Source organism: Thamnophis elegans, chromosome 4, assembly GCF_009769535.1.
Source record: "Thamnophis elegans isolate rThaEle1 chromosome 4, rThaEle1.pri, whole genome shotgun sequence".
NCBI lineage: Eukaryota > Metazoa > Chordata > Lepidosauria > Squamata > Colubridae > Thamnophis > Thamnophis elegans.
Window position 1 is genome coordinate 15,337,533 of NC_045544.1, and position 13,475 is coordinate 15,351,007.

At 41.0% G+C, this 13,475-nt stretch overlaps 1 protein-coding gene across 1 annotated transcript in view; it reads right to left on the reverse strand.

Annotated features, from left to right (window-relative positions):
* The window catches only part of IMPG1 (interphotoreceptor matrix proteoglycan 1), an 81,000-nt gene that overhangs the window by 40,201 nt on the left and 27,324 nt on the right, over nt 1–13,475 (reverse strand). Inside the window, 2 exon segments of the mRNA XM_032215184.1 lie at nt 3,261–3,319; nt 11,607–11,753. Of these exon segments, the coding sequence (XP_032071075.1) occupies nt 3,261–3,319; nt 11,607–11,753 (206 nt within the window).

Sequence of the window (13,475 nt, forward strand, 5' to 3'; positions counted from 1 at the left end):
ATCTTTACTGTTAGCAGCAACATCTTCTAACTACATAAATGTGAGAAAGAAAGTGTACTCTTTATTGATTCAAAGAAAGTATAAGATAAATAAATAGATTTGTATTATGGAATGTTTTGTGCAAATATGTTATTATATTAAAGTAGGAATCAGAGGTGGGTTCCTACCAGTTCGCACCTATTGGGTAGAATCGGTTCGTCAAATCTACCGAACCGGTTAGAAGAGGTTCCACCAGTGGACCCGGAAAGCAGGCCACACCTACAGAAGAGGTTCCAAATTTTTTTGAAACCCACCACTGGTCCTTGGATATGATTATTCTACACTATCATGCTCATATGTATAAAACTCAGTGCCTCTGTGAAAGGTAAGGATGACTACTGCGTTTGTGGTGCAATCAGAACATTACGTGTGTTGAAGTTGTTTTAACGCAAACCAAAGATGCCCTTTAAAAAACAAGTTTACATCATATTCTTATGCATGCCAGTGCTGTGTGTGAGGTAATTTAAGGTGGTTCTGACAAGTATCGTCGGCATCTTCATATTCGGTCACATGGGTGGCAAGCCACTCCCATCTGGTCACATGGGTGGCAAGCCACTCCCACAAAGGAGGCCACACCCACAGAGTAGGTTCGAACAATTTTTGAAACCCACTACATGCTAGAAGAAACATAAAATAAACCTATGTGGGAATGGGATACTTAACAAATGTGCGTGGTGAACCAAAAAGAGACCAGGTAAAGAATGAATGAATGAATGAATGAATGAATGAATGAATGAATGAATGAATGAATGATGAAGGAATTGGTCAAAAGGGAATGAGAAGGACGGAAAGAGGTGTACTGAAGTGGCTTAATTGTACAGAAACAAAGAGCAAGAAACAAATTGGATATTTGGCATCCAAATAGCAAAACACGTCTATGATGGAAGAGTGACTGGACTGAGAAAGAGTGGGAGATGGAGAAAGTTGTTGGAGGAACTTAATGAAAAGAAGTGGGAAGTTTAAAAAGCAAAGGGCAATATAAATTGTGTGTTTGGACATAGAGGAAGCAAAAATGTTTGGCAAGAATACAAGGTATGGAGAGAGATAATACATGAATTTAGTGTAATAAATTTAATTACATTTCATTTTTCACCTTCATTATTATTGTTATTATTGCTTTGTTACCACTTACTATTTCTTACCCCTTTTCTTTGCCATGCATAATATTGGTTACTCTGAGAAGGAAAATTTGTGATGGGCAGGCGTGTCGCTCTCAAAATGATGTTTATAATTGTGTGGTTGCTGCAAAAAATATTTACTCTAAGAAGATCCTAGTTCAGGGCTGTCAAACTCAATTTCATTGAGGGCGACATCAGGGTTGTGTTTGACCTTCGGGGCCAGGAAGCGTGTGGTCAGGGTGTGCATGGCCAGCTCAACATCACTTGTGTCAGGGTGCCTGTGGTGGCTTGAATGTTCTGCCAGTGAAAGTGGGCTCCCAAGCTCCATTTTTGGCTGTGATGAGCTCCTGCAACCCTCTGCAAGCAAAAATGAAGCTCAGGAAGGGCCCCCATGACCCCCGCGAGCTCCATTTTTGGCTGTGATGGCGTTGTGCAACCCTCTGCCAGCAAAAATGGAGTTCAGGTGGGCCACGCATGATCCTCCCGAGCTCCATTTTCACTGGCAGAGATACTGCGGGCTGGTCAATCGTTATTTCCAGGGTGGCTCTGCGGGCCAGATCTAAGCATGACCCATCAAAACCGCGGTCGACAAAAGCGCGCTCGGCGAAAGCGCGTACGTGACGTCATCACAGCGCGACGAAAAAAATTAAAAATTGAAATAAAAATAAAATTAAAGCAAGCCGATTCACATAAAGGTAAGGGTTAGGTTTAGGGTTAGGGTTAGGGTTAGGGTTAGGTTAAGGGTTAGGGTTAGGTTTAGGGTTACGTTAAGTACGTTTAGCGTTAGGTTAAGGGTTAGCGTTAGGTTTAGCGTTAGGTTAAGGGTTAGGTTTAGGGTTAGGTTTAGGGTTAGGTTAAGGGTTAGGTTTAGGGTTAGGTTTAGGGTTAGGTTTAGGGTTAGGTTTGGGGGGGTTAGGGTAAGGTTTTCGCTTTAATTTTACATTCACCGATCACAGCGCGATGTTTTCGTCATGCTGTGATGATGTCACGTACGCACTTTCGTCGAGCGCGCTTTTGTCTACCGTGGTTTTGTGGTGGAACCGATCTAAGAAACCCATGTGCCAGATGTGGCTCACACGTCTTGTGTTTAACACCCCATCTTAGCTGAAACCCCATTTTCCTATAATGTCAAGGGCCAGTTAAGATGTCAACCTTGATAGATCCATCTGAGATATACGAACATCAGTGACTGCCAATGAATGTTAGACAATAGCATCTGCCTGATGTTGAGAAACGGTCAGTTTAGTGAAACTTGTTGTGGCGACACATTATTTTTCCAGATCATTCTCCTCTGCTGTTCACTTCACTTCACACTTCCTCTGCACTGGAATCATACTTTTTTCATTTAAATTATAGATTACTCAAAAGATATTGCTACCAATCTCTTTTCTAAATTATTTCTAGCCTGTCTTTTCCTTCTCCCCCCAGTCAATCATAGCTATTTATTCCTTAGAAATTAAGAATTATATTCATAGAAATTTGGGGATTGAAGCCTTGCAAACTTCAGTTTTGAAATTAGTGACCTCAAACTACTTGCTGTATCGTATCCTACAAGTATTAATGGAAGGCAATGAAGAAAGTTTTATTAATAATAACTTATATAACCAATCCTACAATGGTGAAGAAAAACATGCAGGATTTTAAGTTAAATTGCAGTTGCCTCATCTTTTGAAACAGCTTGTGATCCCAGAACCTTATCAATTTCTTCAATCTAAAAGACTGAAAATCTGCAAATCATTTAGAAATATTTTCAATTAAATTACTACCAATAATAATATCACCAGAGATTTCTTAAAGGTTTAAAAGGGAAGGCAGTTCAGACAACCCCTTATGACTTCTAACAAAAGAAAGTGAGAAAGTCTAATGAAGTAGGCAAGGGGATCTACTTTATGAGGTTCATTTAATGACGGAGTTATTTGAGGATTTTGAACCATTCACTATTTTTCAGCCCACAGTACTTCCTAGGATTGCTATAGAAACAAAATGAGGAGAAATCCTCACATGCATCACTTTGAGATCTCACAGAACAGGCAGGATACCGTACAGTAAATAAATAATAACATCTGCCTCGTTACTTTAAAAGCAAAAAGCAGTAACACTTACCTAAATCCCAAGACGCGGATTTCTTTGAAACCTGCAAGTTTTTCAAATATCTTTTGCATCTATTAGAAAGAAAAGAAAAGAAAAAAAAACTGAAGGTAATTATGTGCTCATTCTTCAATCAGAGGAATTAACAAATATTATTCAAAATGTTTATTTAGTATTTATGCCCAGCAGAACCTGTTCTAATATTTGTAAAACACAACTCTGGAATTTAAAAAGAACATTACAGAACTTGTTTCTGTTTTGTAATTAATAGGGTGTCAATATTTATAAAACATATCAGATATGGGACTTTTAAAAATCATATATGATCCTATACAATTAAATTATGCAAAGTTTTAAATAACCAGGCTAGAGGTATTCAGTAAACGTAACGGTTTTTCCGGCTTTATTTAACACAGGTCTGTTAACTAGGAGGATTCAGAACGTGGACAGCTCCCGGCCAACTGACAGCTCTTTATATACCGGAGCTGTCAGTTGGCCAGCCAATAGACGCCCGACGCGTCTTCCTCCAGCTGGCGGGTGCGTCGCAGCCAATCGGATGCCGGCTGCTCCAACCCCTCCCGTCGGCTGGCACGGGAGGACGTAACATAAAGTTTATACCATTGCATTTTCAACAGCCTTCCCTAATGAGACCCTCCAAGGTGTTCTGTACTACAGTTCCCATTATCCCCCAATGGCTTGGCCAAGAATAGCATGACGAAAGCAGCAATTGACTCTTTCTGAAGGAATGCATAAGGCGCAAATCTACAAGTCCCTGTCCCATTGATTAATACTTCACTATGCGGATATACTTTCAAGAGAAGTGAAATTAGATATCCTGCCAGTCCAATTGTATATTGATTTAAGGCTCGAAGTATAAAGATTTCTTTATTTGTCTGAAATCTCATTTTAAAATGACAAAGTGACTTAACCCATAGCATAATAGTGGACAAATAGATTATTAATTCTGAAGCTTAGTATGCAGCAAAATAAGGGAAAGAATTTTCTCTAGTGCCGGGAAACATCATATTTCAGAAGAAAATGTTAAGTTCTTTCAAAGCTGCTTAAAGGAGCCTTATTTCTGAAACTGATCTGGGAATTCAAACGGCAAAAAGAATGCTCTGCCAATTTATGTATTAGATCAGGGTTGTCAAACTGGTGGACCGCAGGCCTGATGTGTCACATGCAGGCAGTGGTGGGGTTCAAATAATTTAACAACCGGTTCACTGCCCTAATGACCAGCTGGGTAGGCGTGGCTTGGTGGACTTGTGACTGGGTGGGTGTGGCCAACTCAATGCCACTCAGGTCGATGGGCCCTTCGCCTTAGCTGTTACAATGGTAATAAGGGTTAACCGAAGAGGCAGTTTCTGTAAGCAGGTCAATAAAGATTAGGCTAGAAACAACACCAGAATGTTTCCTTCCTGCCTTCCTTACAGGATTAGCCCTGTAAAGTGGGGAAAAAACAAAAGGAGATTTCTTCCAAAAACCGGTTCTCTGAACTGCTTAGAAAGTTACCAACCGGTTCTCTCGAATAGGTGCGAACTTGCTGAATCCCACCACTGCATGCAGGCCACGCCCACCCCAACTTTGCGAATGGGAAAACGTCACATGGTGGCAATGTAACACTGTGAGTTTGACACCCCATGCATTAAATGTTTATTATTTTATCTAAGTCACTCAAGGCAGCATTCATAATACCATTTCTTCCTATTTTCCCCACAACAACAACAACCCCACGAGGTATCTTGGGCTGAGAGTGACTGGCTCAAGGTCACCCAACTGGCTTTCATGTCTAAACTGGGACTAGAATTTACAGTCTCCTGGTTTCTAGGCCAGCACCTTAGCTACCACACCAAACTGTCTCTCACCAATACTCTTTTTCATAGTGCTGCACCGATTTCCGCTTAGTGTTCAGCTAAGCAAGCTTTGATTCATTATTTGCTGACTCTCAAGGATTTAATGAAGCATCAGTTAATCTTTGATAATGATATACACTTGCTATCTTCACTCTAGCTCAGAGGAAGGAGAATAATGGCCGGAGAATGATCAGAGAAAATGCATGCTTTGGGTTTTCTGGCTCGTGAGCAATTAATTGCATTAATTGTAACAGCTGTACTTAAATTTACCATCAGGTTTATTGTTTCAATAGAATCATTATAGAGAATTGTCAGATTAATTCCTGATTAGGGGTCAAATAATTTTTCTTAAGTGTGTGAAGGTCTAATGTACTCTGCTGGCTAGCTGGATCTGCAGTCTGTTGCAGAGATATTGGCAATGTGTGTTATTTTGGTGGAGAAACAGATATCATGCCTATCTGAGAACATTAACATTAAACATTAAAAGAGATGGAGAGCAGGACAGTAAAACACTATTTCTGTAGAAGCAGAAATCTGCACTTTACAATCTGTGGCGATGGCTCTATATTCTAATTTTTTTTTCTGTTTAGGTTTCTGTCAAAAAAATTTTTTCATTCCCAAACTTGTACAATCATTGATCTTTCACAAGCAACTTCCCACAGATCCCCCCTTTTTACAAAAATTCTTTGATGCCATTAAATTTTATTTGATTATGAACATTTGAAACTAACATTTTCTCAAATAAGCCATTTTGTAACATACTGTAACTATCTTTTTCCATATTCCATTTTCCAAAACATGGATTAAAAAAAATAAAAAGTATATCTCACAAATGTTATCTTGCTTTTAACAGATATTTTTCTTGATAAGAGGAAGACGGGGTGTCAAACTGGCAATCTGTAGGCTGGATGTGTCACACACAAGCCACACACCCCTGGCTCCGCAAAGGCAAAAAACTTCGTGAAACATCACGATACGTCATGTGACGCAATCGAGTTTGACACTTGTAAATTAATGGAACTATCCATACAGAAGGAGTCAATATTGGCAGATCTTGTAATTAAACCCTTCTGTAGAGATCTGTGGTGTATTTTTCCATCACTTTCCCGTCTAATAGATCTGTTAGCGTCTCATAATATATAAAAAGATCTCAAGCTTGAAGTCTCTTAGGTGTGCATATTTTTTCACAGATGGAAAATTTTATCAAGGGAATGTTACAAATAAACAATATGTAATCCTTAAGGAATAAACAATGCTGTCCTGCTTTCACATATCATGACCTAAATATTAGTTTTGATTGGGTAGATTTTCTGTGAAATAGTTGCACCAATATCATTTTATTTCTAATGAAAGCTATCCCTACTGAAGTATGTAGCAGGTAAAATCCCCCATGCTAAAATATATTGCAGCGTGATGTAATGACATCTGTTATTACCCTGATCTAATTAAACTTAAAATGGAAATTATCTATTGCTACATCATTTCTTCCCCATGAGGTATTCAAATTTCCCAGTCCTTCTCCTCGCTTTCTTTCATATTTATGTCCAGAAACAATTCATATCTGTGCAGATGTCCATAACATGTGGCTGAGTCAGTGAGACAGATTTTCTGACAGAGCTGGACATCTTCTTATGCTAAAATAGAATGCAGTATTGGTTTACCGTGGGTGGTTAATAGTCTTTATTTCATTTTGTTTCCCTCCCTGAATGAGGAATAGGGAAAGGGCAGGTAATAAAGGGAATATACAAACTAAAATCCTACTGTGTAGAAGTGGCCTGGCTTCAGGGATTCCTGCCTTAGTAAGCTTCTATACAGTAACTACAAAGGGTTCTACATGGAATTGCCCTGAAGGCACTACAGAGAGTGATCAGCACAAGTAACAATTGGTTACCCTCTAACCTGGTTGACATTGCCAGGTCTCGCTGCTTTAGCACAGTAAGGAAGATACTCAGAGATGATTCACACACCCTGGTCAGTGTCTCTTTGCACTTCTACCACCGGGCAGAAGACATCAAAGAATAGCCAGCCAAACAAATAGGCTTAAAAATAGTTTCTCTCCTTGTGCTGTTAGACTCTGAAACACAACCACAATCACTCCACGCACATGTGGAAATGTATGACTAGTTTTTCTTTGTCTTTCTTTGTCTTTTTTCTTTTCCCCTAATTACTTGCATTGGGATTATTCTTTTTACTGTTTATGTTGTTGTATTTGTTGTATTTATTTTATACACTGACAATAAAGACTATGCTATACTATACTAATAAAGTCTGGTGACTTCTTTTAGTACAAAATATGATGGCTAGAATTGGAGCTGTGTCAACGTTCCAAACACCATGTAGAATCAAATCAGAATCGAAGGCAAAACTATGCTCTCCCAGGGACCGCCACCGCCATGCTCTGAGCATAACTTCCAAACTCCAAAAATCAGCTGCCAAGTCTTCCTGCATCAGCTGCTCTAGGAGTGCTCTCTATTGTGGGCCAGCTGCCGGACAGAGAGTCTTCCAGACAGAGAGTCTTCCGGACAGAGAGTCTTCCGGACAGAGAGTCTTCCAGCAGCCGGCCCACCATAGAGCACTCCTAGAGTGGCCGATGCTGGAAGACTAGGCAGACGATTTTTGGAGTTTGGAAGTTATACCTGGCAACCCCAAAACTATGCTTAAAGTTCCAATTTAATAAAGCAGGCACATAGCTGTGGGGATCCCAGCTCTGGAAGTTACATCAGAATCCCACCCAGTTAAAAGTTCATGATCTTGTCCCCACACCCACAATCCATCACATGGTCCAATCTCCTTCTTCCACACTGGCGTCCATGCCCAGCTTCTTCCAGTCAGGTGTACTGGTGTGGAGACAAAGGATGACCTTGGCTTCTAGCAAAGAATGAAAAACAATACATTCCAAAATCCTACTCCTTCTAATCCCCCCTCCCATTGACTATACTTAAAGAAACAGCATAATGAAATAAGAGAAAGTGTGGCAGGCCAAAATTCTAAAAGGAATATAAATGCAGGCCTGATAAGCTGATTGTTCTATGGTTTTATCCTAGTATTTCATTCCCCTCACCAGCCTAGAGTTGACTTCTAGGACCTGTTCTAAATACTAATGTCAAATTTATAAGTCCCTTCACAATGTTAGAATTTTTTTTTAAGATTCCACCTCATCCTTGAGATGATCTCTGATACTTGGCTCTAGATACAAGCAGGGTAAGTGGCTACCTAGTAGATCTTTTCTATATTTTTCTACCAGCTATTATTGAAATTTTTGATGGAAGATTTCAATGTGAAATGGCTGTGATTTACCTTGTGCAACTCAGTGATATTATCCATTACTTAAAGCATGATAAAGTGCTCACATTACAGACTAATTATTTTATCAGGATAAAGTACTCTGTAGTTGTAGCACTTTATGCAATCATGAAATATCTACAATATTTGAACTGATGCATCTTTTATTCTTCAAATTGCTTTGCAGGTTTTTTTTTAACAGGCTGTAATAATAATATTAAAATCATATAATAACAGTGACTGTTCATATGTTTGATTAATATTTAATTTAAGCATTACCAACTTTTGCAGTTTAGAAAATGCTAGGAGAAGCTTATTCACAAAATGCGGACAAGCTTCCAAAAATGCTACTAGCCACTTTCTAAAGCCAACACAATCAGCATGAGGTTCCTTTATTATTTTGGCCACTTTTTCTGGTCAGGGAGAACATTTCTAATCCAGGCACTGAACAATTAGAACTGGCTATAGTTTTTATTATCTAGGGACATTTATGGAGCCCATTCATAGCGTCCAGATATTATGGGAAATGAACAGGATCCTAATTGTTAAAATATACTAACTCCAACAATTCCCTTGCTAGTTTTAGCCCTACCCGGTGCTACAAATAGGGGACTAACTCCATTTTGTGAGCAGGGACAAAGTTGGGTTAAGTATCCTCACCCCTGATAACACCCTTGTGATACTAGCCTGTCCAGAAATAGATGTGGAGAATTATCTGCTACTCAAATACATATATAAGCAGACATCCATAAGAAGGCAATGTTAAGTGGAGATGAATCTATTGTCTGTCTCTCCTTATGTGCGGATATATCTTTATTCTAGTGCACAAATAAAATTCTATTGTCATTTCCTTGTAAAATGAAGCATCTCTCCTTACTGATCATTACCTATGGTAACAATCTTACAGTGGCTAGAATATTTTAAGAGTCATTTTGAAGGATTAAACAGAGGGGAGAGTCTGAGTTATCTAAGTTGACTTCTCCTTATTTTAGTAAGATTTAAGCGCATAACTTTAGTAAGGGAGATTTAAAAGTGCTTAACTGTGAGTAGATTATATTCTTTTTTTTAAAAAAGGACAACCTCCTCTGAAATACCCAAATAGCACAGTGTAGTAAATTGCTTGGAATTTAAAGAAAACTGAAGTCTAAAATATAATTTAACTTTTCTATCTTAATAAAATGCAAAAAGTACTCATTTAGCTTACCACAATAAAGACCAGCGGCTCTGTTATTAAACAAAGTGAACTCACTTGCTCTTTCCCTTTTCCTACTTTTCCTACCTCCCTGGTTTATGGAATGCTGACTGACAGCATTGGGATAGCTGGCTTGCAATTGACAAGACTAATCAGTTTCATATCTCCAGATTTTGTATCCCCCCTAATCACTCTTTGGCCCTTTGGAATGATCAGTTCCAGCAATCCCAATTGCTGGAATCAAGAATGGAATTAATATTTATATTTACATTAAGGGAGGGAGTACAAGAGAGTTAGCAGGCACATAATGTGGAATACAACTAAAAGCAATGTGGTGGCATCAGCAGCTCTGACTGGCTATGCAAATAGCCCAGCGTATTCCCCATTGTATACTTGCTTACCAAGGGTAGGTTCTGGATTCCGTTCCGGCCCTGGCGTCACCTACATGCACACGCATGTTGTAGCTTCAAATGACTCTTCCGCAAGATTTAAGATTTAGTTTATTTGTATGCCGCCCTTCTCCGGGAGGGACTCAGGGCGGCGAACAACTCAAAAGGGGAAAAGGGCATACAAACACAATACACGTAATTAAAATACACAAGAGTCATACAACCATACAAGTCGAGAGGGGAGGGGAACTCATCAACCCCAGGCCTGCTGGCACAGCCAGGTTTTGACGGCTTTCCGGAAGGCCTGGAGAGAGGTGACGGTCTGAATCTCCGTGGGGAGTTCATTCCAAAGGGCTGGAGCTGCTACAGAGAAGGCCCTCCCTCGGGTGGTAGCCAGATGGCATTGGCTGGTAGACGGAAACCGGAGGAGGCCGACCCTGTGTGATCTAATGGGTCTTTGGGAGGTAATTGGCAGCAGGCGGTCTCGCAAGCCTCTGCGATGCTCTAGCTGCTCAGTGGAGCGTCGTGCATGTGCATAAGTGCTGACAGCTTTAAAGGAGCTCGGGTGGGTGGGCGGGCCCTCCAGAGCACCGTACCGAAATGGTACCCGGAACACCGTACTGGAACGGTACCCGGTGAGCCGGGCAGTTTCCAGTACGCCTGTACCGGGGTGTACCGCCTGCAACCCACCACTGCTGCTTACTCTCTTCTAACTGCTTCTTCTCCAATCTCCTATTCTGGGTGGGGTGGGGGGGAGGGAGAAGAAAAATGGATCAAGCACAGGAAAGATTGCCTAGATAAATTGTTTCTCCCCCCCCCCCCAGAACGGAGAGATTGGAAAGGAAAGGATTCCAAGACAATAAGCAACCATGCAATGGGGAATAAATTATTATATTTTGGTAAGGCACTTGTAGCTGCCAGTGCTATCCTGCATTCCTCTGGATGTATATTTCCCATTGGGCATGTGCTTACTCTCTTGTAATCCCTTTCTGTCCCCTGTGCAAGGTAGAGGCAGAGGAAAAACAACAGGTCAAGCATAGGACAATGCACACTCACTGTACTAATCATATAACCGTGGGATGCTGCAGACATCATAAATGCAGGCATTGGTTGTACAGTTATTTTCTTCAGCAACATCATCATGTTGAACGGTGATTGAATGAGGCAGCAAATAAACAAGGACTACAAAGACCAAGGGTGTCAAACTTGATTTCATTGAGGGCTGCATCAGGGTTGTGTTTGACCTTGGGGGGCTGGGGAGGGCATGGCCATCTATTCGTCTCGGGGGCACCTATGGTGGCTCGAGTGCTCTGCCAACAAAAATGGGCTCCTGAGCTCCGTTTTCAGCTGTAACGGCCTCCTACAACCCTCTGCCAGTGAAAATGGAGCAGCCCTCCTGAGCTTCATTTTTGCTCGGAGAGGCACCACAGCTTGGTCCTTTACTGTTTCCTGGCCCCTGGGCCTTGAGTTTGACACCCCCTGACCTACACATTTACCGATAGCCTAGCAAACCAGAAATACATTTTCCATATCTTTAATAACCACAATATCTACTCTATAAGATGTTTTCTTAAAACAAATATATCAAAGGAAACTGACTTCATCTGACAAGAATAGATTCTATTTCTACTGAGGAGTGTTTTACCTGGACTTGATATTTTGCCGCTAGTTTCTGATACAGAGGAGAACCCGGGTTATTCAGGTCTGGTGTATATTCCTGGTTGCTGACAGTGACACTGAACTCCACCGTTTGCTCCACAGGCAGCTTGGAAATGATATTTGGAACTTCTGGCTTTGGCTCCCAAGAGAAGAAAAGAGGAAATCAGTTTCCAAACCACTTCCGAAACCCCAGAATACACTTTACACTAATATGAAACATCCTCTGAGTGCCTTAAGGCATGATGCACACAATCAAAGGAGGTCTTTGCTTGAGGAACTCTCAGGTTCAGAAGGGAGGGAAGGTGGAAGAAAACGAGGGAAGGCAACAAAACATTGAAATCAGGGAAATAAACCAGGAAATATTGAAAAAGAGCACATGCTTGATAGCAGTTAGACTTATATACCGCTTCATAGGGCTTTCAGCCCTCTCTAAGCGGTTTACAGGGTCAGCATATTGCCCCCAACAACAATCTGGGTCCTCATTTCACCCACCTCGGAAGGATGGAAGGCTGAGTCAACCTCGAGCCGGTGAGATTAGAACCACTGAACTGCAGATAACAGTCAGCTGAAGTGGTCTGCAGTACTGCACCCTAACCACTGCGCCACCTCGGCTTCATGATATGAACTTGGTGCTCATATCTTAAAAAGAAGCTGTTCATGCCACTTGTATTGTTGCCGTTTTCACTGTAGACGCTTTGTATGTAAATTCTTTGTGTGTGCTTCTTTATACTTTGTGATTATGTTGTATGCCCCACCTTAATAGTGCTCAGTGTAGGGTTCATACTGGAAGAGACATGGCAACAAGATCAGCCAATGGGGGCTGTTTGCTGATTCAGACAGCAAGGAGCCTGGGCGTGGCTTAGCTCTGTAGCTCTGAGTCTGTGCTGAGCTCAAAACTAGTCTGTTGCTCTGAACTAAAACTGAAACTCCTCTCCTCTGCTTGTGTTTTGCTTGTATTTATTACCAGGTTGGAAAAACCTGCTTTTGGTATTGTATATTTACTTCATGTGATATATAAAGAGAAGTTATTGAATCCTGCTGAATCAGTTACCTGTGTGTGCTTTCTGGATGTGATTGCCGCTGCAAACTCTGACAAGGCTACAGATAGCTGCTTTAGGATTTTGGAGTTTACCTCTCATGATGTACATAGTTTTACTACGCACTGTAATGATACTATTTACACTTATATACAGCCCCTTTATAGCACTTTACAGCACTCTCTGAGCAGTTTACAGAGTCAGCGTATTGCCCCCAACAATCTGGGTCCTCATTTTACTGACCTCAGAAGAATAGAAGGCTGAGTCAACCTTGACTCAGGATCAGGATCGAACTCCAGGCTGTGGGCAGAGTTCTGCCTGCAGTCCTTCACTTTAACCAATGCTTCACTAAGGTCATGAATTTGTTTGTTTGTTTATGAAACTATATACTGCCTCAACTCAAGTCTAGGAAATTGATAGTACATATAGTAAAAGAAAACAATAACAGAGCTATTGTAAGAAAACTGGGAATGCTGCAATTGTGGAGCCTGTCTGGCAAGGAGAAAGAATGCTTATTCACAGAGAATATGCACAGTAACAAAGAGTTAGGTATCCTGCATATCACAGCTAGAAGTTATGAATAGGGATGGCCTGGAACCGTGACCCGTCAAAACCGTGCTCGACTAAACTGCGCTTGACTAAACCGCGCCCGATTAAACCGCGTCGCTGACGTCATCAACAGGGCGACAACAGCCAGCGCGGAGAAAAAAGGGCGCTTTAAATAGCGCTTTGAAAGCAAGCCGATTCAACTTAAAGTAAGGGTTAGGTTTAGGGTTAGCTTTAGGGTTAGCTTTAGGGTTAGGTTAAGGGTGAGGGTT